This window comes from Oncorhynchus mykiss, chromosome 1 (genome assembly GCF_057628025.1).
Source record: "Oncorhynchus mykiss isolate SJ-2025 chromosome 1, ASM5762802v1, whole genome shotgun sequence".
Lineage (NCBI taxonomy): Eukaryota > Metazoa > Chordata > Actinopteri > Salmoniformes > Salmonidae > Oncorhynchus > Oncorhynchus mykiss.
In genome coordinates, this window is record NC_143022.1 from 52,482,995 (window position 1) to 52,509,463 (window position 26,469).

Sequence of the window (26,469 nt, forward strand, 5' to 3'; positions counted from 1 at the left end):
TTCAAACTCAGTGCCTCTTTGCTTGACATCATGGGAAAATTAAAGGAAATCAGCCAAGACCTCAGAAAAAAATTGCAGACCTCCAACAAGCCTGGTTCATCCTTGGGAGCAATTTCCAAATGCCTGAAGGTAACACGTTTATCTGTACAAACAATAGTATGCAAGTATAAACACCATGGGACCACACAGCCGTCATACCGCTCAGGAGGGAGACGCATTATGTCTCCTAGAGATAAACATACTTTGGTGTGAAAAGTGCGAATCAATCCCAGAACAACAGCAAAGGACCTGGTGAAGATGCTGGAGGAAACAGGTGCAAAGGTACCAGTGAAACGAGTCCTACATTTTCATAACCTGAAGGGCCGCTCAGTAAGGAGGAAGCCAATGCTCCAAAACCACCATAAAAAAGCCAGACTACGGTTTGCAACTGCACAATGGGACAAAGAATGTACTTTTTGGAGAAATGTCCTCTGGTCTGATGAAACAAAAATAAAACTGTTTGGCCATAATGATCATCGTTATGTTTGGAGGAAAAAGGGGGAGGCTTGCAAGCCGAAGAACACCATCCCAAACGTGAAGCATGGGGGTGGTAGCATCATGTTGTGGGGGTGCTTTGCTGCAGGAGGGACTGGTGCACTTCACAAAATAGATGGCATCATGAGGAGGAAAATTATGTGGGAAGCTTGTGGAAGGCTACCCAAAATGTTTGACCCAAGTTAAACAATTTAGCGGCAATGCTACCAAATACTATTTGAGTGTATTTAATCTTCTGACCCACTGGGAATGTGATGAAAGAAATAAAAGCTGAAATAAATCAATCTCTCTACTATTATTCTGACATTTCACATTCTTAAAATTAAGTGGTGATCCTAACTGACCTACGACAGGGAATTTTTACTAGGATTAAATGTCAGAAATTGTGAAAAACTGAGTTGAAATGTATTTGGCTAAGGTGTGTGTAAACTTCCGACTTCAAGTGTATCAAGTAATTCACCCACAGAATTGACTGAGTGTGGACTAAACAGGTGTGACCTGGAAAAACGTCCAGAACAGAGTGAGATGTAGGACATTCGTCAACTGCCTATGAGTTTAAGTCAAGTAAATTTCATGAAATCCTCAGAGGTGCACCAAGATAGCCAGAAGCATCTCATAGGCTAGAATGAAATGAAAGGGCACTTATTCGAAAACTACAGAGTTGCAAATACATGGGGCGTATTACATACCAACTGCTATTTCTCTCAACCATGTCATTGTGTGTAGCCTACAGTATAATTGTGGGTATGTTGGGGGGGAAAGCAATTCTGTTCAAACCAAATGGTCGACTAAATGTTTTATATTTTATTATGTTCTATTCTACAATGCATTCAGTAGAAGACAAGTCTTAGTTTTTCATAATTTTTTGGGGAAGATTTGATGATCTGACTGATAACAACCAGCATCATGGTCTTCATGGAAAACAGACTATTAATTTGTGAGGATGATATTCCAAGATTAGACCTGGCATGAAGTCACTACATTTCTTCAAAATGTCGAAATTGGAATTGATCTCCATCCAACTAGATCTCACGGTTTCACCAAGTTGACTTCAACCGATTCTGACGTTTATCCAGGTTTCTTCAAACGTCAAATTCTATTTCGATGTCAATTTTTAGTCATCTGGCTGCTTCATGCGCATTGTGATGTCAACTCTTAACCTTCACAGACAGAGCCCGTCGAAGAAGGCGTGGTTTGGTGACGCATTGCGACTCGAGCTGAATCGGTGTGCGGGGGAGGCGTGTGTCCCTCTCCCATCCAAAGAGCCTGGAAGCAAACGAGCCGCAAAAGAGACTGGATTTAACGCAACAGCATTGACGCTCCAACAGAATGCCGCCAAAGAATGCATTCTAGCTGGAAATGCAAGGGGGCACCAAACAGGCGCAGTATTTTATTGAAAATCTCTATTATGCTTATAATAATCTGAAATATGGCTGAAGTGAAGTCGAGGTGAGTTGCTCTGTTGCTCAGACAACTTGCTCTCAGGAGCTGCGCACTCATCTCCATCCCGTTTTGTCGGATGAAAATAAACGGATAGATAGCCTACACTCGTTTTTGTTCTTCTATCAATCGATAATCACTCAACTGTGGAATCATGTCAATGGGACAGGACGAAAGCTCAGTCCGGGTGGCTTTGAGGTAAGTCTTCAAGCCTTACATTTAATTGCTTTGCATTTGCATAGATGCAACTGTCGGCACAATTACATAGATTCGTCTCAGGCCTTGCATAATATTTTGGGCCACAGTGTCCAGTCTAAGCGCTTTGTGATTTCATAGAAAAATTGTGATACGTTTGTAACCAACAGGTCTATATTTTGATGTCAAATTTGTTGCCATATTATATGCTGGTCTTTGAGGACGCAGACTATAGGCTAATTCAAACCACTGCATATATTGTGCGTAGGACAATATGAATTTAGGAATTTGCAGTTGATAGTTTACATAAACCACAATCTCAAGGCTTCTGAGTCGTAGAATTACTAAAGAAATGTGTTAGGCCCTACACTGTATCCATGCATGACGCAGCATCATCACACGCTTCCAAAAAGAAACTGCAGGGTGCACAAATGGCAAGTGCCATCGACCAAATTCCTCACACACCGGTCAAGTAATGGATGATATCAGCCTTGTTTTGTAACGGCTGAACTGTTGGAAAGACAGATCTGGCATTTATAGCTCTTTGGCCCGGTGCCCGAAGTCTTGGGCATCCTTTCAAAAAGAAGACAGTTGAGCGATAGTTGATCAATGAAAGGAGCTTTTAGTCACGGTCTTCAAGGAAAAGACAGCCAACCGTTTCCTAGGCTAGAGAGCTCTGACTGTGAAATGGATTCTTTGAAATTGATTATTTGTTTACAGTGAAGAAAACATTGCAATGGCCTTATTGAGGTCATACGCCCACAGAAAGAGTGCAGTAAAGAATGCATTATGTTGTTCATACTTAAAGCTATCAAATGTGTTAATCATTGGATCTAAAATCCTTTGTTAGTCCCCTAGACATGCTTGTCTTTTTCACATAAAGACAGTTGAATGAATGAGTCATCACAAATCTGTGTTGTTGCTGAATAAGGGCCGCTCCCTACTAGGAGGACACATGCTGAGGTGGCACACTGACAGAAATATCTAGTGGCACAATGGGTAATTTGGCACATATAGTACCAGCCTCTACTTCACTTTGTGTTTGTCTGCCTCCACCTCCCTCTCTCTTTATCTCACACATGCATGCACGCACACTGTAATTAAGTGTGAATATTGTGAAGTTAGCCCTATCTTTTAAATGTGTTAATAATGGCTGACACATCCAGCTGACTGATACTGTTAACTCTATGGTACTTTACGACCACGGTCTCCATAGTAACCAGCCACCAGAAATCACTGAGAGTCTTTTGACCCAGGCTCCATGGCGTGTGTGTGTGTACAGTGCCTTTCAAAAGTATTTACTTGTTTCAAAAAATGCACAAAAAAAATGTAACTGAAAAGTGGTGTGTGCATATGTATTCACCCTCTTTGCTATGAATCCCCTAAATAAGATCTGGTGCAACCAATTATCTTCCAAAGTCACATAATTAGTTAAATAAAGTCAACCTGTCTGCAATCTAAGTGTCACATGATCTGTCACATGATCTCAGTATATATATATATATACCTGCTGGAGCGTGTGCTACAGGTGGGAGATGCAATGGTGACCAGCGAGCTGAGATAAGGGGGGACTTGTAGATGACATGGAGCCAGTGGGTTTGGCGACGAGTATGAAGCGAGGGCCAGCCAACGAGAGCGTACAGGTCGCAATGGCGGGTAGTATATGGGGCTTTGGTGACAAAACGGATTGCACTGTGATAGACTGCATCCAATTTGTTGAGTAGGGTATTGGAGGCTATTTTGTAAATGACATCGCCAAAGTCGAGGATTGGTAGGATGGTCAGTTTTACAAGGGTATGTTTGGCAGCATGAGTGAAGGATGCTTTGTTGCGAAATAGGAAGCCAATTCTAGATTTAACTTTGGATTGGAGATGTTTGATATGGGTCTGGAAGGAGAGTTTACAGTCTAACCAGACACCTAAGTATTTGTAGTTGTCCACGTATTCTAAGTCAGAGCCGTCCAGAGTAGTAATGTTGGACAGGCGGGTAGGTACAGGTAGCGATCGGTTGAAGAGCATGCATTTAGTTTTACTTGTATTTAAGAGCAATTGGAGGCCACGGAAGGAGAGTTGTATGGCATTGAAGCTTGCCTGGAGGGTTGTTAACACAGTGTCCAAAGAAGGGCCAGAAGTATACAGAATGGTGTCGTCTGCGTAGAGGTGGATCAGAGACTCACCAGCAGCAAGAGCGACCTCATTGACGTATACAGAGAAGAGAGTCGGTCCAAGAATTGAACCCTGTGGCACCCCCATAGAGACTGCCAGAGGTCCGGACAGCAGACCCTCCGATTTGACACACTGAACTCTATCAGAGAAGTAGTTGGTGAACCAGGCGAGGCAATCATTTGAGAAACCAAGGCTGTCGAGTCTGCCGATGAGGATGTGGTGATTGACAGAGTCGAAAGCCTTGGCCAGATCAATGAATACGGCTGCACAGTAATGTTTGTTATCGATGGCGGTTAAGATATCATTTAGGACCTTGAGTGTGGCTGAGGTGCACCCATGACCAGCTCTGAAACCAGATTGCATAGCAGAGAAGGTATGGTGAGATTCGAAATGGTCGGTAATCTGTTTGTTGACTTGGCTTTCGAAGATCTTAGAAAGACATGGTAGGATAGATATAGGTCTGTAGCAGTTTGGGTCAAGAGTGTCACCCCCTTTGAAGAGGGGGATGACCGCAGCTGCTTTCCAATCTTTGGGAATCTCAGACAACACGAAAGAGAGGTTGAACAGGCTAGTAATAGGGGTGGCAACAATTTTGGCAGATAATTTTAGAAAGAAAGGGTCCAGATTGTCTAGCCCGGCTGATTTGTAGGGGTCCAGATTTTGCAGCTCATTCAGAACATCAGCTGAGCAGATTTGGGAGAAGGAGAATGGGGAAGGCTTGGGCGAGTTGTTGTGGGGGGTGCAGTGCTGTTGACCGGGGTAGGAGTAGCCAGGTGGAAAGCATGGCCAGCCGTAGAAAAATGCTTATTGAAATTCTCAATTATGGTGGATTTATCAGTGGTGACAGTGTTTCCTATCTTCAGTGCAGTGGGCAGCTGGGAGGAGGTGTTCTTATTCTCCATGGACTTTACAGTGTCCCAGAACACCTCCTCCCAGGTGAGGTGGAGAGGTACTTGTTGAACCATCCAGATAAGGTAATTATTTCAATGTTAAGTACTTAAACTACACATACTGTAGCATAATGGCAGGGGTCTTTCAGTCAAGGTGATGAGAGACGTGGGAGTGTGTGTGTACAGTACCACCTTATTTGACATGTTTATGCGTGCCTGTACGTGCATGTGTGTTTTGTGTGTGTGTATGTGTGTGTGTGTGCATGTGTGTTCTATTAATTTGTAAGACAGGTGTTGACTAGCAGAATAATTGGCTTTCAGTTGATCCTTACTGTCGTGTAATTACTTCTCTATAGGCCTGTTCACACACACACACACACCAAATAAGCACGACCTATGATAACATCCACATCAAGCCGGTAATGCACTTTCGACTCTGCTACACAGATCTTCAGTCTGTAGTAGTGATGCACCAATATGACATTTACTGATAACCGATATTTACAATTTTAGCAGCCTTTTAAGCATTCTAGTACAGTTAAATAGTTAACACACACACGGACACAGTGGTGTAAGGCACTGCATCTCAGTGCAAGAGGCGTCACTCCTTGTTCAAATCCAGGCTGTATCACATCCGGCCGTGATTGGGAGTCTCATAGGGAAAGCACAATTGGCCCAGTGTCGTCCAGGCCGTCATTGTAAATAAGAATTTGTTCTTAACTGACTAGTTAAATAAAGGTTACACACACACACACACACACACACACACACACACACACACACACACACACACACACACACACACACACACACACACACACACACACACACCACACTGACCAAAAAGTTATTTTGTTGGCATTTACATATGTCCCCATTACCAGTAAAACATAATCAAAACCTATTTATTTCACTCACTTGCTGTGCTTTTCGTTGTTCATTAGTTAAGTTTTTTTTTCTCAACCAGGATTTCTATGGAACGCCGTTTGGGTCTTTGACATGTCAAATAACACTATTTGACGTGTCATATAAGATTGTTGACCAATCAGGACCTGAATATGACTGCACTTCACATAATAATTTAACGCGTTCATGCATTTTTTACGTAGTTATTACACATTGATTACACTCACTTGTGTTTCATATGTCACAACGATTCATCGATACGTATGCTATGATGCTGGTAAACTTGTCTTGCACACCTACAGTGCTGATCTAGCTGGCTCATGGATGCAAACAATGTTCTTCCACAAAAACATAGCAAAACAACATTTGTTTCAGTAGCTATAGATAGATAGCTAGCTAATTATATAGCTAGGTGTCATCCTCTAAAATAACCCTAATTTACAAGACAGTTCTTATTCCATTAATGGTGGTTGGACCCATCTATGTGAAGCAAGCCACAATAAGGATTAGCCACTCTAGTGGACGTTGCGCTTATCCTTCAAAATAAAAGTATAGCATAATTCTACTATTTGTATTCATTTGCATCACTGTCAATGGCATACTTTTTTTTTGAAGGCAAACTGCAAATCCCACTACTGTGCCTAATCCTTATTGTGGCTAGCTTCACAACACATAACCTGGTCCGGTCGAGCCTCACTAGCCAGATGAAGGTAGCTGGCTGCTTATAACGTCAGCTTTGGGCAACAGGTTTAAGTAGCTGGCTAGCTATTTATTTTCATTAACTGAAGTTCAATTTCAATAGGCAAACAACAAGTGGCAACCCAGCTAATACTTACTCACAAGGATTCCTAAATCATGTCTAAGAATAATGAAAATGCCTGCAGTTTCTACTGGTCATTGTTTTCAGGCTGGTTGTATTGGTGCTAGCTAGGTAACAAGCTAAAGCTACCTACCCCAGAAGTTGCTGTCGAACGAATCATGCTTTATTACCAACGCAGTATTGTAAACACAGCATTCGTGGCCGCTGTCTGCTTGTTTGCAGACTTTTTTGTACAACTTTGACAGTGTTACTGTATATTTTTTGACACGCAAAGACCCAAACGTCATTCCATAGTATGTATGTGGTGAAGCTAATAGCAGTGACACTATTAATGTGTAACTCCGGTAGGTCAACAGCGACAGAGAACGGTTGATTGCCAAGGGCAATGAATTCCATTATCTTGGCTTTAATGGATTTCGCCTTTGAGTTGTCTTTCTGAAACCTTCTTACTCTTTCAAATGACTGCACGACTTGTTGACTGCTCGATCCACACAGCAGACATTGTGGGCTAGATTTGCTGTGTTGCATGTGTAGTGCAACATTTTACGTCATGTACCTACGTTATATAGGTATGCACAGTAGCTTTGACGTCGGTTTTTAACATCGGCGTTAAACTAGACATCAGGCCGATACCGATGTTGGCATTTTTAACTAATATCGGCCAAATCCGATATGTTCACTGATATACCATGCAACCCTAGTCTGAAGTATTTCCTTTCTACCAATATTAGCCTATAGTTGCTTCAGCAGTATAGGGCAGTTTCAGTGTCAAAATACTAAAGTCAATATGTAAGTCAAGAAAATAAGAACAACTTGCTTCACCCCAGCATTATGTACAGTTTATATACAGAAGTATGTGGACAGCCCTTCAAATGAGTGGATTTGGATATTTCAGCCACACCCGCTACTGACAGGTGTATGAACCTGTTTTTCATGGTTCGGGCTAGGCCCACTTAGTTCCAGTGAAGGAAAATCTTAACTCTATAGCATACAATGACATTTAAGGCGATTCTGTGCTTCCAACTTTGTGGCTACAGTTTGGGGAAGGCCCTTTTCTGTTTCAGCCTGACAATGTCCACGTGCACAAAGCGAGGTCCATACAGAAATTGTTCGTTAAGAACTTAACTGGCTTGCACAGAGCCCTGCCCTCAACCCAATCGAACGCCTTTGGGATGAATTGGAATGCCGACTGCGAGCCAGGCATCATCGCCCAACATCAGTGCCCGACCTCACTAATGCTCTTGTGTTTGAATGGAAGCAAGTCCCAACATCTAGTGAAAAGCCTTCCCAGAAGAGTGGAGGGTGTTATAGCAGCAAAGGGGGGACAAATTACATATTAATGTCCATGATTTTGGAATGAGATGTTCGACGAGCACATACTTTTGGACATGTAATGGTATCTGGACGGATGTGTGTGTGGGTGGGTGGGTATATTGTGTCACTCCCCTCACCTACAGTAAATACCTCAGTCCTGGTATCTTTGAATAAGACCACTAAGTTGTATTGTTTCTGGTGTCGCATTAGCAGTATGCGTATGCTGGTTTGTGATGCACATGATATAGTCCAGTCCTATAATTTGTAATGTAGGCCTAATTATAGTCCTTTCCTTAAGTTCAAATGTCCTGTAACTTCAAATGTCCTGTAACTGAAGTGAAACACTGTGAAGTGTTAGTATATGAGGACCCACTTTCTGGACTGAAGGCTATTTATTTCCGAGGCAGCACATAGCCTACACTTAAACTGAACTTTCCCCAAAATAGACTGTCTCCCACCACTGCATTTCTGGAAGAACTCTGTTCTATGTATCATGACCTCTGAGGTGTCAGCGCATTCTGCCAGTCCAAGACGCATCCACCCAATAGGAAAACTTTGCGATTGCGGACATGTTTATGGAGCAGAATGGAGACCCTCCTACTGTTGTTGAATTGTACTTAGAATGCAAGCAAAACACATTTTGGGTAATTATACAGTACATTGGTTGGCATGTGTACACCACACCCATGCAAACATTTTGCTCATTTTCTCTCTCTTTTTTTCTCTCTTGCTCACCCCCCCTCTCTCTCTTTCTCTTCTCTGTCATTATCTCTCTCTCTCTCTTTCCCCCATCCCTCCCTCCTCTCTCTGAACTAAAGTGACCATAAGTAGCTCTACGTATGTAGTACAAATAATATTTGCATTATATTTATATATTTGCAATATTTGCACAAAAAAATTACAATTCTTGTCTTTCATAATTTGATATACTTGGATGTGTAGTATCAGTGTTTGTTGCTGGCATGTCATGCCTAAGTTTGCTAATCTTTCCGATAAAAAAATAATGAAAGCGGTTGGCAATATCAGTTGGTTTTGTCATGAATGAGCCATCTGATTCAATGAATGATGGAGCTGAGTTTGCCTTTTTTTCCAACATTTCATTGAAGGTGCTCAAAAGCTTTTTATCTTCATTATTTATGTAATTTATCTTTGTTTCATAGTGTAGTTATTTTTTTAAATTCAGTTTAGTCGCATGATTTCTCAATTTGTAGTATGTTTGCCAATCGCTTGTACTGCCAGACTTATTTGCCATTCCTTTTTGTCTCATCCCTCACAACCATACCATGTTTCAATTTCTTATCAATCCACTGGGATTTAACAGTTTTTACAGTCATGTTCTTAATGGGTGCATGCTTATTAGTAACTAGGATAAGCAATTTGGTTTTGCTAGATAGGGCTACGATATTGTGATCAATGCATCCGATGAATCTGGATACTGCTTTCAAGCACATTTCTGCAGCATTAGTAAATATGTGATTAATACACGTTGATGATGTCATTGCTGTGTGTGTAACTACCCTGGTAGGTTGACTGATAATCTGAACCAGGTTGCAGGCACTGGTTACAGTTTGAAGCTTTTTCTTGAGTGGGCAGCTTGATAAAAGCCAGTTAAAATTTAAATCACATAGAAAATATACCTCTGTTCATATCACATACATTACAAGCATTTCACACACATTATCCAGATACTGACTGTTAGCACTTGAATATAAACACCTCCACCACTGGCATTTCTGTATTTTCTGTGAATGTTATAACCTTGTATTGCTACCACTGTATCATCAAAGGTATTGCCTAAGTGAGTTTCAGAGATAGTCACATTACGAATGTTGTCTGTGACTAGCAGTTAACAAGCTATTTTGAACCACTTTTCTGCAGTGCTTGCTTGTTTTCATTGCTTTACTAGGAAGCTTATCAGAAGTAGATATTCTTATGTTATTTGTGTTAGTGCAGGGTGAGCTGCACACAGTGGATGCCCTATTATGGAAAGGGAAAAGGGAAAGGGGGATACCTAGTCAGTTGTACAACTGAATGCATTCAACTGAAATGTGTCTTCCGCATTTAACCCAACCCCTCTGAATCAGTGAGGTGCGGAAGGCTGCCATAATCGACATCTTCAGCGACCGGGGAACAGTGGGTTAACTGCCTTGCTCAGGGGCTGAACGACCGATTTTTACCTTGTCAGCTCGGGGATTCGATCCTAGGGCACACTGCCTCAGTGCTAACAGCATAAATCTGGTTCATAGACAGATGTTTGCTGCATACAATAGCTGTAAGATTGGCAGATGCATTCAGGGCAGTTAGAGGGACGTAAATTAGGTTCCTTACATTGGGTCTACCAATGCCCCTGGTATAATGTACATTTGCTAAAGCATTATGATGACTCCGCTATCACGTTTTAAGGTAAGACCCAGATGCAGGCAACGTCGAATTAACAACAGTTTATTATTCCAACAGGGGCAGGCAAAAGACAGGTCCAGGACAGGCAGGGGTCAGTAATCTGGATAGGTGGGGAAAAGGTACAGGGCGGCAGGGAGCCTCAGGGTCAGGGCAAGCAGAAAAGGTCAAAACCGGGAAAATAACTAGAAAACAGGAACAATCGCGAAACAGGACAGAGGGGAATACGCTGGTAGGCTTGACGAAACAAAACGAACTGGCAACAGAGAACACAGGTATAAATACACAAGGGATAATGGGAAGATGGGTGACACCTGGGTGGGTGGAGATAATCACAAAGACCGGTGAAACAGATCAGAGTGTGACATCAGCAACACAATTATATGGATTAACTGAGCTGGGCTTGGGTCATTGATAAGTTATTGTCTCAACGCAGCCTTATAATGCTGTGAAAGGATCCAGGAACACAAATTATTGGGGTGGATTTCATCCTCCTTATAAAACGTGTTTTGTTTCCAAAAGGTATCAAAGTTGTCAACAAAAGTTACACACATTGAGCTGCAATAATCACGTAGCCAGTTGTGAAGAGAGGGAATCCCGCTAAAGCGTTCAATGCCCCCCGATTCAGAGAGGGTATAGGGCCAGATATGACGGCTATTTTATTAGTGTCTAGCAGACAGTCAATCAGCTCTTTGAAATCCAGTTTCAACTCTTGAGAGCTGCCCTTCATGATATCATTAAAACCAACATGGACTACGATATAATCTATGTCCATGTCCTGGCGTAGTACATTCGGGAGCAGCTTAGTAATGTCATTTACTCCAGCTCCGGGGTAGGACATTGTTTTTGCACCAGGAACAGTCACACTTCTTAACATGGAGCTGCCCAAAATCACGGCTGGCGAAAAGGTTGAGGGAATCGGCACACTCCCATGCTTCACAGGATGGTGCAGGCCTCCGACAGATGGAGAAGCCCCGTTCGATCCAGAGCAGGGACGGAAGGTTGCCGACATCGTCTTCGAAATCGTAGGGGAAGGAGTAGGAGTAGGAGTAGGCACAATGGCCACAGACACAGGTAACCCCAGCGACGAAGGTGCAGGAAGATCAGGCTCCATGGCGGTGAAGCTATTCGTTGCTGGTATCTGCTCCGGGCCTCTCATTGGGAGTGTAGGCTACTTTGCGGCAGGCTGCTGTCTTCGGCTTCCACGGCCCGTGACATGCAACCGTCGTTGATTGCCATGCTCTTTTTGCTGTGCTCTTTCGACTTAGTATTGTGGAGTAACTACAATGTTGTTGATCCATCCTCAGTTTTCTCCTTTCACAGCCATTAAACTCTGTAACTATTTTAAAGTCACCATTGGCCATTGGCCATTTCTGCAGAAATGTGCATAAAGAAGCCTTTCACCCCCACCTCTCCTTTCCTCCCTCTATCTTCTCCCTCGATACGCACAGCCCTTAATGATTTACGGAGAGAGTGCAGTGGTGTTGGAGAAGCGGCAGGGAGTGGAGGTGGTGATGGTGGGGGTGCAGGGATAGACAGCAGGTTGGGGCGTATTCAGTTCCTCAACCAGACACAGAAATGCTCTGAAACCAGCTATTTAAGTGATGATTGCTCTGATAAAAAAGCATTTACTTCGAGGGGGTCCGGGGGGGAATTTCCCCACCGGTATATGCCCAGCATATACTTTCTCTCTCACTTCTACACCAGGCTAAATTATCCAAGGACAGCTTTTAGTTGGCCAGCTATCAGGAGGGCATTACTGACATTCAGCATTGGAGCTTAGTGCGTCTCTAGCTCACATTCATACTCCCCACACACACACTCCCAATCTCACACACACGGACATACACACACAAACATACATATGAAGCCAGCTAGCTGGTTTTATGGGGCAGAGTATTGGGTCAGAGATTCAGGGTAGCGTAAGGACGAGACCTATGAGCTACCGACTACTGTATACCTCCTGTTGCTAGTAGAGGTCGACCGATAATGATTTTTCAACGCCGATACCGATTATTGGAGGACCATGAAAAGCCGATACCGATTAATCGGCCGATTTTTTATTATTGTATAATAATAATGACAATTACAACAATACTGAATGAACACTTATTTTAACTTAATACGTAAATAAAATCTATTTAGTCTCAGATAAATAATGAAACATGTTCAATGTGGTTTAAATAATGCAATAACACAGTGTTGGAGAAGAAAGTAAAAGTGCAGCAAGTTCCCTGCTCAGAACATGAGAACATATGAAAGCTGGTGGTTCCTTTTAACATGAGTCTTTAATATTCCCAGGTAGGAAGTTTCAGGTTGTAGTTACTATAGGAATTATAGGACTATTTCTCTCTCTACCATTTGTATTTCATGTACAGTACCTTTGACTATTGGATGTTCTTACAGGCACTATAGTATTGCCAGCCTAATCTCGGGAGTTAGGCTTGATGTCATAAACAGCGCAATGCTTGAAGCACAGCGAAGAGCTGCTGGGAAACGCAGGAAAGTGCTGTTTGATTGAATGCTTACGTGCCTGCTGCTGCCTACCACCGCTCAGTCAGACTGCTCTATCAAATATCAAATCATAAACTTAATTATAATATAATAACATAATAACACACAGAAATACGAGGTCCTTAATATGGTAAAATCCGGAAACTATTATTTCAAAAACAAATGTTTATTCTTTCAGTGAAATACGGAACCATTGCGTATTTTATCGAATGGGTGGCATCCATAAGTCTAAATATTGCTGTTACAATGCACAACCTTCAATGTTATGTCATAATTATGTAAAATTCTGGCAAATTAATTACGGTCTTTGTTAGGAAGAAATGGTCTTCACACAGTTCACAAAGAGCCAGGCGGCCCAAACTGCTGCATATACCTGTAACGGGATTCTTCCTGAGAAGGAGAGGCGGACCAAAATGCAGCGTGGTTATAATTCATGGTTCTTTAATAATGAAACTATACATGAATAAACTACAAAACAAGAAACGTGAAAACCCAAAACAGTCCCGTGTGGTACAAACACTGACACGAGACAACCACCCACAAAACCCAACACGAAACAGGCTACCTAAATATGGCTCCCAATCAGAGACAATGACTAACACCTGCCTCTGATTGTGAACCATATCAGGCCTAAACACAGAAACAGACAAACAAGACATCCAACATAGAATGCCCACTCAGATCACACCCTGACCAAACAAAACATAGAAACATACAAAGCAAACTATGGTCAGGGTGTGACAATAAATACCCTGACTCTGCTTCCACAGAAAGCAAGAAAAGTGACACAATTTCCCTAGTTAATATCGCCTGCTAGCATGAATTTATTTTGACTAAATATACAGGTTTAAAAATATATACAGTGCCTTGCGAAAGTATTCGGCCCCCTTGAACTTTGCGACCTTTTGCCACATTTCAGGCTTCAAACATAAAGATAGAAAACTGTATTTTTTTGTGAAAAATCAACAACAAGTGGGACACAATCATGAAGTGGAACGACATTTATTGGATATTTCAAACTTTTTTAACAAATCAAAAACTGAAAAATTGGGCGTGCAAAATTATTCAGCCCCTTTACTTTCAGTGCAGCAAACTCTCTCCAGAAGTTCAGTGAGGATCTCTGAATGATCCAATGTTGACCTAAATGACTAATGATGATAAATACAATCCACCTGTGTGTAATCAAGTCTCCGTATAAATGCACCTGCACTATGATAGTCTCAGAGGTCGGTTAAAAGCGCAGAGAGCATCATGAAGAACAAGGAACACACCAGGCAGGTCCGAGATACTGTTGTGAAGAAGTTTAAAGCCGGATTAGGATACAAAAAGATTTCCCAAGCTTTAAACATCCCAAGGAGCACTGTGCAAGCGATAATATTGAAATGGAAGGAGTATCAGACCACTGCAAATCTACCAAGACCTGGCCGTCCCTCTAAACTTTCAGCTCATACAAGGAGAAGACTGATCAGAGATGCAGCCAAGAGGCCCATGATCACTCTGGATGAACTGCAGAGATCTACAGCTGAGGTGGGAGACTCTGTCCATAGGACAACAATCAGTCGTATATTGCACAAATCTGGCCTTTATGGAAGAGTGGCAAGAAGAAAGCCATTTCTTAAAGATATCCATAAAAAGTGTTGTTTAAAGTTTGCCACAAGCCACCTGGGAGACACACCAAACATGTGGAAGAAGGTGCTCTGGTCAGATGAAACCAAAATTGAACTTTTTGGCAACAATGCAAAACGTTATGTTTGGCGTAAAAGCAACACAGCTGAACACACCATCCCCACTGTCAAACATGGTGGTGGCAGCATCATGGTTTGGGCCTGCTTTTCTTCAGCAGGGACAGGGAAGATGGTTAAAATTGATGGGAAGATGGATGGAGCCAAATACAGGACCATTCTGGAAGAAAACCTGATGGATTCTGCAAAAGACCTGAGACTGGGACGGAGATTTGTCTTCCAACAAGACAATGATTCAAAACATAAAGCAAAATCTACAATGGAATGGTTCAAAAATAAACATATCCAGGTGTTAGAATGGCCAAGTCAAAGTCCAGACCTGAATCCAATAGAGAATCTGTGGAAAGAACTGAAAACTGCTGTTCACAAATGCTCTCCATCCAACCTCACTGAGCTCGAGCTGTTTTGCAAGGAGGAATGGGAAAAATTTCAGTCTCTCGATGTGCAAAACTAATAGAGACATACCCCAAGCGACTTACAGCTGTAATCGCAGCAAAAGGTGGCGCTACAAAGTATTAACTTAAGGGGGCTGAATAATTTTGCATGCCCAATTTTTGATTTGTTAAAAAAGTTTGAAATATCCAATAAATGTCGTTCCACTTCATGATTGTGTCCCACTTGTTGTTGATTCTTCACAAAAAAATACAGTTTTCTATCTTTATGTTTGAAGCCTGAAATGTGGCAAAAGGTCGCAAAGTTCAAGGGGGCCGAATACTTTCGCAAGGCACTGTACTTGTGTATTGATTTTAAGAAAGGCATTGATGTTTATGGTTAGGTACATTGGTGCAACGACAGTGCTTTTTTCGTGAATCTGCTTGTTAAATCATCACCTGTTTGGCGAAGTAGGCTGTGATTCGATGATAAATTAACAGGCACCGCATTGATTATTTGCAACGCAGGACAAGCTAGTTAAACTAGTAATATCATGAACCATGTGTAGTTAACTAGTGATTATGTTAAGATTATTTTTTTATAAGATAAGGTGAGTTGCTAGCTAGCATTAAACTTGACTCCTTGCTGCACTCGCGTAACAGGTGGTCAACCTGCCATGCAGTCTCCTCGTGGAGTGCAATGTAGTTGGCCGCAATCAGCGTCCAAAAATGCTGATTACCGATTGTTATGAAAACTTGAAATCGGCCCTAATTAATTGGCCATGCCGATTAATCGGCCGACCTCTAGCTGCTAGACTGGCCTTCTTATAGGCTTATAAGGGAAGTTAATGCCTTTGTTAACTCCTTGTTTGAAGAGTCCATTTAATAGTACAACAACTTAGATCAACAGTGAGGAATGTTACTGTACATATTGAACACTTAACACACAAACAAATGTGCAGACTAAAAACAACATTATATTTACATAGGTTAAGCCAATTACAGTATGTTTAGCTTTTGTTCACAGTGACATTTCTCTCTCTTTCTTTCTTTCGCTCTCTATCTCTCTCTCTCTCTCTCTCTCTCTCTTTCTTTCTTTCGCTCTCTATCTCTCTCCCTCTCTCTCTCTCTCTCTCTCTCTCTCTCTTTCCCCCTCCCTATCTCCACCAGGATCCGTCCTCAACTGGCACGGGAGAAGATTGAGGGATGTCACATCTGTACGTTTGTGACCCCTGGGGAGCCCCAGGTGATGCTGGGTAAAGACAAGGCGTTTACATACGACTATGTGTTCGACATGGACTCCTGTCAGGACAGCATCTATGCTGACTGCACTGAGAAACTGATCGAGGGCTGCTTCGAAGGATACAACGCCACCATCTTTGCCTACGGCCAGGCAAGTCTACACGATGGCCCTCAAAGACTTCTCAACTGACCTTGGTTGATTGTTCTGACTGCATGGCCGTTTGGTCCTTTGGGGGATATTTTCGTGTAACCTGTTGATATTTCCATAGGCCAGGTCATGTGGCCAGGAACAACTCTGGGCTATAGCAGTAAGCTATAGCAGTTGTCCCATATTCCCCTAGTTTGTAGTTATTGGGGTTATAGTTATTAGTTATTGGGGTTATTTGTGTAATGCAAAAGCTTATGTTGGATCACTAGTCAAAGACTGAACTGATATCATAATCCTGCCTTACACATGTGTTTGTGAGGTCCTGAAAACTCACGGACCCCCTCCGTAATACTTATTAGCTCTTGGAGTGCTTGTATAGTTTTTACAAAAGGTTTCTGAGAGTACTGGCGATGCTTCTGTCATTGCAAACCATCATAAAGCACAATTCTATGTATAGTAACACCACCAAAGCAACCCCTCCATCCCTCTCCCTCTCGTTTCCTACCAATTAACCAATTCATACTCTTCTCAAGCTGCCTCTTTCCTTTTCCTGGCAGTCTGACTCTGTAGCAATGGAAATTGCATTGACATTTGGGCTTCTCTCCCCTTCACCCCGGTTGCCTTGGCAACTGAGCCTTTTTCTCCAATAGTAGGGGCTGTCTAGAACTAAGTCTGTTTGATGGGAGGGGGATTTAAATGGTGTGGGGTCTTAAGCGGTTAGTAGCCACACACACACACATCTAAGATATCCATACATTTTTTTATATAAGCTCATCTTCCCCCTTCCATTCCTGCATTGATGGTAACCTATTTGTATGTCATCCACACTGTATGTACAGTAGCTACAGTGGTTGACCCAGGCTCTAGGTAGCCCGGTTTGACCAAGCCCAGCACTGTTCAGTTTGTCCCTGTGTATTTACTCAGACTGTAGAGGACATTTGGTAGAGTATGTGTCTGTCTAGTCTGTACTGGGATTTACTAATCCAGCTTCAACACTTTCCCCACAGTCTGACCCAGTAATCAGAGGGTTCTTTTCACTGGAATACAAACACAACAGATGTAAATTAAACTTCAATAAATTCACTATGTGAAATAAATTAAACTTGTTTTCTCTCTCTCTCCATACTCATCCCCACCCCATCCTTTCCTAATCCTTATCTTTTTCCCCCTCTTCATCCTCCCCGCTTTATCCTATCTCCCTCTCACCCTTCTCTTCATCTTTCCTCTCCACTGCTGTCTTATCATCATCCTCCTCGTCCTCTTCCTCCTCCTATAGACGGGGTCAGGTAAGACGTACACCATGGGTACAGGGTTTGACGTGAACATCGGGGAGGAGGAGCTGGGCATTATTCCCCGGGCAGTCACCCACCTCTTCAGGGGCATCGAGCAGCGCCAGCAGGCTGCTAAAGAGCAGGGACGTCCCATGCCTGAGTTCAAGATCAACGCACAGTTCCTGGAGGTATGGACTACGGCGTCAAAAAGGAGACAGAGACTTGGGCAGGGAATATACAGTTGAAGTCGGAAGTTTACATACACCTTAGCCAAATGCATTTAAACTCAGTTTTTCACAATTCCTGACATTTAATCCTAGTAAAAATTTCCTGTCTTAGGTCAGTTTGGATCAGCACTTTATTTTAAGAATATGAAATGTCAGAATAATAGTAGAGATAATTATTTATTTCAGCTTTTATTTCTTTCATCACATTCCCAGTGGGTTAAAGTTTACATACACTCAATTAGTATTTGGTAGCATTGCCTTTAAATTGTCTAACTTGGGTCAAACGTTTCGGGTAGCCTTCCACAAGCTTCCCACAATAAGTTGGGTGAATTTTGGCCCATTCCTCCTGACAGAGCTGGTGTAACTGAGTCAGATTTGTAGGCCTCCTTGCTCGCACACGCTTTTTCAGTTCTTCCCAGACATTTTCTATAGGATTGAGGTCAAAGCTTTGTGATGGCCACTCCAATACCTTGACTTTGTTGTCCTTTTTGCCACAACTTTGGAAGTATGCTTGGGGTCATTGTCCATTTGGAAGACCCATTTGCGACCAAGCTTTAACTTCCTGACTGATATCTTGAGATGTTGCTTCAATATATCCACATAATTTTCCTCCTCAAGATGCCATCTATTTTGTGAAGTGCACCAGTCCTTCCTGCAGCATAGCACCCCCACAACATGATGCTGCCACCCCTGTGCTTCACGGTTGGGATGGTGTTCTTCGGCTCTCAAGCCTCTCCCTTAGTCTCCAAACATAATGATGGTCATTATGGCCAAACAGTTCTATTTTTGTTTCACCAGACCAGAGGACATTTCTCCAAAAAGTACAATCTTTTTCCCCATGTGCAGTTGCAAACTGTAGTCTGGCTTTTTTATGGCGGTTTTGGAGCAGTGCCTTCTTCCTTGCCTTCTTCCTTGCTGAGCGACCTTTCAGGTTATGTCGATATACAGTAGGACTTGTTTTACTGGGGATATAGATACTTTTGTACCTGTTTCCTCCAGCATCTTCACAAGGTCCTTTGCTGTTGTTCTGGGATTGATTTGCACTTTTTGCACCAAAGTTCGTTCATCTCAAGGAGACAGAACACGTCTTCTTCCTGAGCGGTATGACGGCTGTGTGGTCTCATGGTGTTTATACTTGCGTACTATTGTTTGTACAGATGAATGTGGTACCTTCAGGCGTTTGGATATTGCTCCCAAGGAAGAAACCAGACTTGAGGAGGTCTATAATCTTTTTCTGAGGTCTTGGCTGATGTCAATTAGCCTATCAGAATCTTCTAAAGCCATAGCATAATTTTCTGGAATTTTCCAAGCTGTTTAAAGGCACAATCAACTTAGAGCATGTAAACTTCTGACCCACTGGAATTGTGATACAGTGAGTTAGTTATAAGTGAAATAATCTGTCTGTAAGCAATTGTTGGAAAAATTACTTGTGTCATGTACAAAGTAGATGTCCTAACCGACTTGCCAAAACTATAGTTTGTTAACAAGAAATGTGTGGAGTTGTTGAAAAATGAGTTTTAATGACTCCATCCTAAGTGTATGTAAGCTTCCGACTTCAACTGTATGTGGAAATATACACATGGAAATATTTTATAGGGTGACATATTATTTAAGGCCAGGCACCACAGGCTAATAGTTTTTTTTCTTTACTCTCATCAGACTGAAACTTTACCAGTTGAAAGTATACATAAATACAATATATTATTGTATTACAGGTTTTAGTTATTTAAAAATGTAAATGTGCAAATGATGCAAACCCTCCTTAAATATGTGCTAATTTGCATATTACGAGAATACGTTTTTCAACACATTGCTTCAAGGCAGAATGTTTTTGTTTTATTTTTATTAGACACTCAATGGTCACACTTTTACTGATCAGTTTATCAAAATATTGTAATTTCATGAAATTATTTAAGAAACACTTCACATGTATGGCTGATGCATATTTTGCATATATTTACACAATAAAATGACATTTAAAATCAAAATGACACAAGATATAAAAAAAACTCTGTACAAATCTAACTATAAGACCTAAGAACCTGTGTGTAAAATAATGTGAATATACATCCTTTTGAAGACTGACAAAAATGAATGGCCGCTAAATCTCCGATAAAGATAGGCTAATATTATTAAAATGTACTTTCCATAAATATGACCATTTGTCACATGAATTAAACTCTTATTCATATATCACTTCTAAACTGATATTTAAACATCAAATATACCTTTTAAAAATACATTAGCACATTTAATACATTTGTTTCAAGCAATAGAGCATATCATTTGAATACTGGTCTGTTGGGCAAATTCTCATATCACATTGCTCAATTTGTCACACACAAGGACTTTGTATGGCTGTTGAAATGCGCAGAACATGAGTCAGCTATGCCTGCCCTATATGTAAGGCCCTCTGAGTTGTTGCTGGTGCCGCTTGACTTTGTTGACTGTGTCATAGCACCTGCGCCTACGCTTGGCACACTCCATTGAAGCAGCATCAGCTCTCACATCCTCCTCTCTGATTGCTTCCAGTGTCACTAGAGTGCTGTCAAGCCACAATGTGATCATCACATTTGATATAGCAGTTGCTCCCTCATTGAACGTGGCTACTGCAATTACTGGCTTCTCCCGTTAATGCGGCTTTTGCCCACAAAGACAGGTTGGGGGCATTGAGTTCAGACATTCATTTGCATTCTGGGTTCCTCCGTGCTACATTCTTTTGAGGAGATTATCATTTGACATCCTATGATATACAAGTACCATTTTCTGTGCAACCTCTCTATTAAAAATTGTATGGCCTTTGTGACGGGGTGGATTTTCATCATTTTCTAGGGCTCGCACACACCTATCCCGTAGTTGGACATGTTATCCTCTCTTGTGCAAAGTGCCATCAAAGGATACATGCATGTCTATGATGGCATCCTCATCCTCCTTCAGCAACTCTGCTATGTCTGGGTCTATATCTGCGTATGCTCATCTAATTATCTTTGCAGCACTCACCAGACTGTAGCCCTCTCTGAATCTCTGCAACTGCAGTGTGGGGGGGGGGGGGGGGCTATGTGACAGTCTCATTGCATAGTTATGTTTTCCCATCACTCTGTTTTATTCACTTTGAATACATTTGCTGGAGCAAGGAAATAAGTCTAATTTATACACAGCAAGTCACCTGACAATAATGGGCAACTCTCCCTTTTTATTTACCTGTCACTCTCCTGTCATGTCTCTGATATGAGCTGAGACGCAAGGAAGGAATGAGCTGCATATCCAAGTCCAAATTTGTTGGCTAGAAGAGCCATCCTCACATTTATATCAAATGTGAAAGATGTGGCATCTCCCCTGGAGCACTCCTGCAGCCGGGAGGAAGTGTAAACTCTCCTAAATTCATCACCATCACCTTCACAGTTTGCACAGTCTATCATGACAGACTTACAGAATCCCTGGTTGGTGGGGTCTATGGTGATTTCAGTCCAGTGTTTAGACACTTAGGGCAAATCAAATCATGTACAAATTGGTTTATTTATGACATGTGGAATAAAAGCCACTGTTGGCTGGCTGCTGTCTGGTTGGTCGCTGCAAGTTGTCATCTTCATCTCAATTAATTTGGGTCTCTTACGCGCTGCTGCGCTACCTCCTTTTTCCTCCTCTACCTGTACTGCCTCGATCGGACGGTAAGGCTAATCTGACAGGCTGACCACACCGCGAGCAGAGAAATCTTTTCTACCCACGTGCCATCTTCTCATTGGTTATACCCACGTGGGTGACTGAAAGACGAACGAGGTCAGTGGCGGTAATGCACCTAATTTATGGAAGTTGCCAATCGCAATATAAAGTCAAGAGAAGAAAAAGCCTGGAAGGAAGAGAAATGACTAGAAACGATTTGGTTGACCATTTTATGTGTGGATTAATTGGCAGAGTAGAGGACCTTGTGCATTTCAGGTAAAATAACAACTCAATGTTTATATCCCAGGACAAATTAGCTAGCAACAGTTAGCTAGCTAAATAGGACAAATTATCTAGCAAGTGCAAGCTAACTAGCTAAATTGCCATAAATGTTTCAATGCTTTTCGACCTGTCCCCAAATTAATATAATTGGTTCAGAGTTTGTTTTGATATTTTAACCTGCGTGTCGTGATTGCGTTTGGTGTGGGCGGACAAAATAAATGTATGCACGATGGCGCATGCTCGCAGCCGGTTTGGGTTCCGTGTAAGGCTAATTTTATCTTTCATTCACTGCATTTTTCACTTTGGCTAACTGAGATCACCTATTTTTACTCACATACTGTAGGTATATTCTTCGAGATGTTCTCATTTTGTCTCTCTACATGGATTCTTCGCGGGAGATGAGGCATTTTCACCAATCAGGTTGGTGGAAAGGGCCTTTAAATGCCAGTAACCAATTGGATTTCAGGAAATTACAAATTAACACGAAGCACTATGTTTACAAAGGATATAGCCATATATGGACTAGCTCATGATATGCTCCAGAAAACAAGCTTTGAATGATAATTCAACATGGAGAGTTTTAAAAATAGCAGTTGAAATTCTACATGAAACATGCTAACAAGAACGACATTTATGGTAGGTGTGGTTGATGGAGTTGGGCTAAAAATGATACAAATAAAGTATTGCCGATTTATTTATACATTTTTTGAAAGTATGGAAGTTATAGTTGCAAAATCAAAAATGTTGCCTGTGGTGCCTGGCCTTAAGAGATTGGGAAAGGGACAGGGACATACCCCCCACTCTCCAACACAGGATTATGTGGAATAATACATGACTAGCCATTATACTGTACGCCCATGCCAAGCTTATGTAGCCTATGTGTTGACACTTGACAATTTAACTAGCTCCGATCTCTGGTCTCCTGACGTTACATAAAAATTACTTGGACTGTTGACTGTGGACAGCTGTCAGAGGGCGGGAGCAGGGCTGTTAGGGTCACGGTTCGGGTGGCAAGGGTTAATACTAAGTGACTGAAAGGTTGTGTTTGCTTGTTATACTGACAGACAGAGGCCACGTGGACAGAATGAGTCTACTCATTTATGACAGAGTAATATACTGTATCTGTCATAGAAAAAGAGTTAGTAGAAAGGACATGGCTACCCAATAATGGAAGCAATGAAAAAAACACATCCAATATGGCCGCCAGTCCAGCCGCCTCAGAACAGTGAATGGGAATGTCCATTCTACTAAAACGTACTAAAACACATGGAATTTCAGCACGAAGGGCTTTAAAACATACTAAAACATATGGAATTTCAGCACAAACAAAGGGCCTTAAAGGAGAAGTTAGAAGTTAAAACCAAATCTCTATTTTGTATGTAAATGGCATGTTATAGAAGGGTACAGACCATTTTAATTTTATTATTATAATTTATTTTTTTTAACTTACCCCAGCCCGCGATTCACTTCCTTATCCTCGTTGTGCAGTACGGTGGCACCCAAATACGTTGTTTTAGAAATGGAAAAGCTCTCAGTATAGTGATGCAGGTGATTAGAAATTGTGACATTCTGAAATGTATACACATTATATTCCATTTTGTGCGACTCAAGCTGTTTCCCCTATCCAGCTATTCCATTGTCCATGTAGTCTGCTGTCATACGTAGAGGTAATCGCTCGAGTCGCAACAAAATGGAATATAACGTGTGAATAAAGTTTGGATTGACACAATTTTGTGTACAACATCTAAAGACCTGCATCACTATACTGAGAGCTTTTCCATTTCTAAAAATATGTATTTGGGTGTTTTTGGAACATTTGTTCATGTTTTTTCAAAACCAAGTGAAATCACAAAAAAGTGTCTGGACCCTTCTATAACAAAAATAGAGATTAGGTTGTGAACAAAAGCAAAATTGTCCTTTAAGACTTTGATTCTTTAAGACTTTAATCTTGCCAGCGATTTAAAATGTCTACATATTTTGACATTACAGTATTAGGAATTAGCGTCTTTAAAACGTATACTCTACATTAATCCATAGGAAAACAGATGGGAGAGGTTTTGTTTGCGTCTTAGATTTACCCCCAGCCAGAGCCCGGACTTGGCCTCTTCTTAGAACCAGAGATGTGAATGATTAAATAAATGGGTAACAACTTCATTTGAGTGGTCTACCAATAACATGTAAACAGCATGTAACTCGACATGCAACAGGACTTCCAACAAAACAACCATAATAAATAGAGTGCATTTCGAAAGTATTCAGACCCCTTGACTTTTTCCAGATGTTATTACGTTACAGCCTTCTCCTAAAAACATTTTTTGACATTTTTGCACATATTTCAGTTTTTTGTTTTTAAAATATCACATTTACAAAAGTATACAGACCCTTTACTTAGTACTTTGTTGATGCACCTTTGGCACCGATTACAGCCTCGAGTTCTCCTATTCTTCTCTGCAGATCTTCTCAAGCTCTGTCAGGTTGGATTGGGAGCGTTGCTGCACAGCTATTTTCAGGTCTCTCCAGAGATGTTAGATCAGGTTCAAATCCAGGCTCTCGCTGGGCCACTCATGGACATTCAGAGACTTGTCCCGAAGCCACTCCTGCATTGTCTTGGCTGTGTGCTTAGGGTCATTGTCCTGTTGGAAGGTGAATCTTCTCCCCAGTCTGAGGTCCTGAGCACTCTGGAGCAGGTTTTCATCAAGGATCTGTCTGTACTTTGCTCCGTTCATCTTTCCCTTGATCCTGACTAGTATCCCAGACCCTGCCGCTGAAAAACATATGCCACCATCATGCTTCACAGTAGGGATGGTGCCAGGTTTCCTCCAGACATAACGCTTGGCATTCAGGCCAAAGAGTTCAATCTTGGTTTCATCAGACCAGAGAATCTTGTTTCTTGGTCTGAGAGTCCTTCGGGTTCTTCGTCACCTCACTGACCAAAGCCCTTCGTCACCTCACTGACCAAGGCCCTTCTCCCCCGATTGCTCAGTTTGGCCGTGCGGCCAGCTCTAGAAAGAGTCTTGGTGGTTCCTAACCTCTTCCATTTAAGAATGATGGGGGCCACCGTGTTATTGACAACCTTCAATCCTGCAGACATGTTTTGGTGCTCTTCCCCAGATCTGTGTCTCGACACAATTCTGTCTCTGAGTTCTAGGGACAATTGCGTCGACCTCATGGCTTGGTTTTTGCTCTGACGTGCACTGTCAACTGTGGAAACTTATATACTGTGGGGCAAAAAAAGTATTTAGTCAGCCACCAATTGTGCAAGTTCTCCCACTTAAAAAGATGGGAGAGGCCTGTAATTTTCATCATAGGTACACTTCAACTATGACAGACAAAATGAGAGAAAAAAAATCAGAAAAATTATGGTAAATAAGTATTTGGTCACCTACAAACAAGCAAGATTTCTGGCTCTCACAGACCTGTAACTTCTTCTTTAAGAGGCTCCTCTGTCCTCCACTCGTTATCTGTATTAATCGCACCTGTTTGAACTTGTCATCAGTATAAAAGACACCTGTCCACAACCTCAAACAGTCACACTCCAAACTCCACTATGGCCAGGACCAAAGAGCTGTCAAAGGACACCAGAAACAAAATTGTAGACCTGCACCAGGCTGGGAAGACTGAATCTGCAATAGGTAAGCGGCTTGGTTTGAAGAAATCAACTGTGGGAGCAATTATTAGGAAATGGAAGACATACAAGACCACTGATAATCTCCCTCGATCTGGGGCTCCTTGCAAGATCTCACCCCGTGGGGTCAAAATGATCACAAGAACGGTGATCAAAAATCTCAGAACCACACGGGGGATCCTAGTGAATGACCTGCAGAGAGCTGGGACCAAAGTAACAAAGCCTACCATCAGTAACACACTACGCCGCCAGGGACTCATATCCTGCAGTGCCAGACGTGTCCCCCTGCTTAAGCCAGTACATATCCAGGCCCGTCTGAAGTTTGCTAGAAAGCATTTGGATGATCCAGAAGAAGATTGGGAGGATGTCATATGGTCAGATGAAACCAAAATATAACTTTTTGGTAAAAACTCAACTCGTCGTGTTTGGAGGACAAGCATGCTGAGTTGCATCCAAAGAACACCATGTTTACTGTGAAACAATGGGGGTGGAAACATCATGCTTTGGGGCTGTTTCTCTGCAAAGGGACCAGGACGACTGATCCGTGTAAAGGAAAGAATGAATGGGGCCATGAATCGTGAGATTTTGAGTGAAAACCTCCATCAGCAAGGGCATTGAAGATGAACCGTGCGTGGCTGGGTCTTTCAGCATGACAATGATCCCAAACACACCGCCCGGGCAACGAAGGAGTGGCTTTGTAAGAAGCATTTCAAGGTCCTGGAGTGG

The 26,469-nt window shown here is 42.0% G+C and overlaps 1 protein-coding gene across 15 annotated transcripts in view; it reads left to right on the forward strand.

Annotated features, from left to right (window-relative positions):
* Window positions 1-1,427: 1,427 nt before the first annotated feature.
* Window positions 1,428-26,469, forward strand: part of LOC110524456 (kinesin-like protein KIF21A) — a 67,379-nt gene continuing 42,337 nt past the window's right edge. For 6 of the 15 annotated variants that reach the window (XM_036979464.2, XM_090233536.1, XM_090233534.1 and 3 more), the window contains exons 1-3: window positions 1,731-2,172; window positions 16,459-16,681; window positions 17,955-18,137. In XM_036979464.2, coding sequence (XP_036835359.2) covers window positions 2,129-2,172; window positions 16,459-16,681; window positions 17,955-18,137 — 450 coding nt within the window. In that variant the 5' untranslated portion in view covers window positions 1,731-2,128. Of the gene's footprint in view, window positions 2,173-16,458; window positions 16,682-17,954; window positions 18,138-26,469 lie in introns of all 15 variants that reach the window. The other 9 variants (XM_036979447.2, XM_036979471.2, XM_021604114.3 and 6 more) reach the window with 2 other exon arrangements.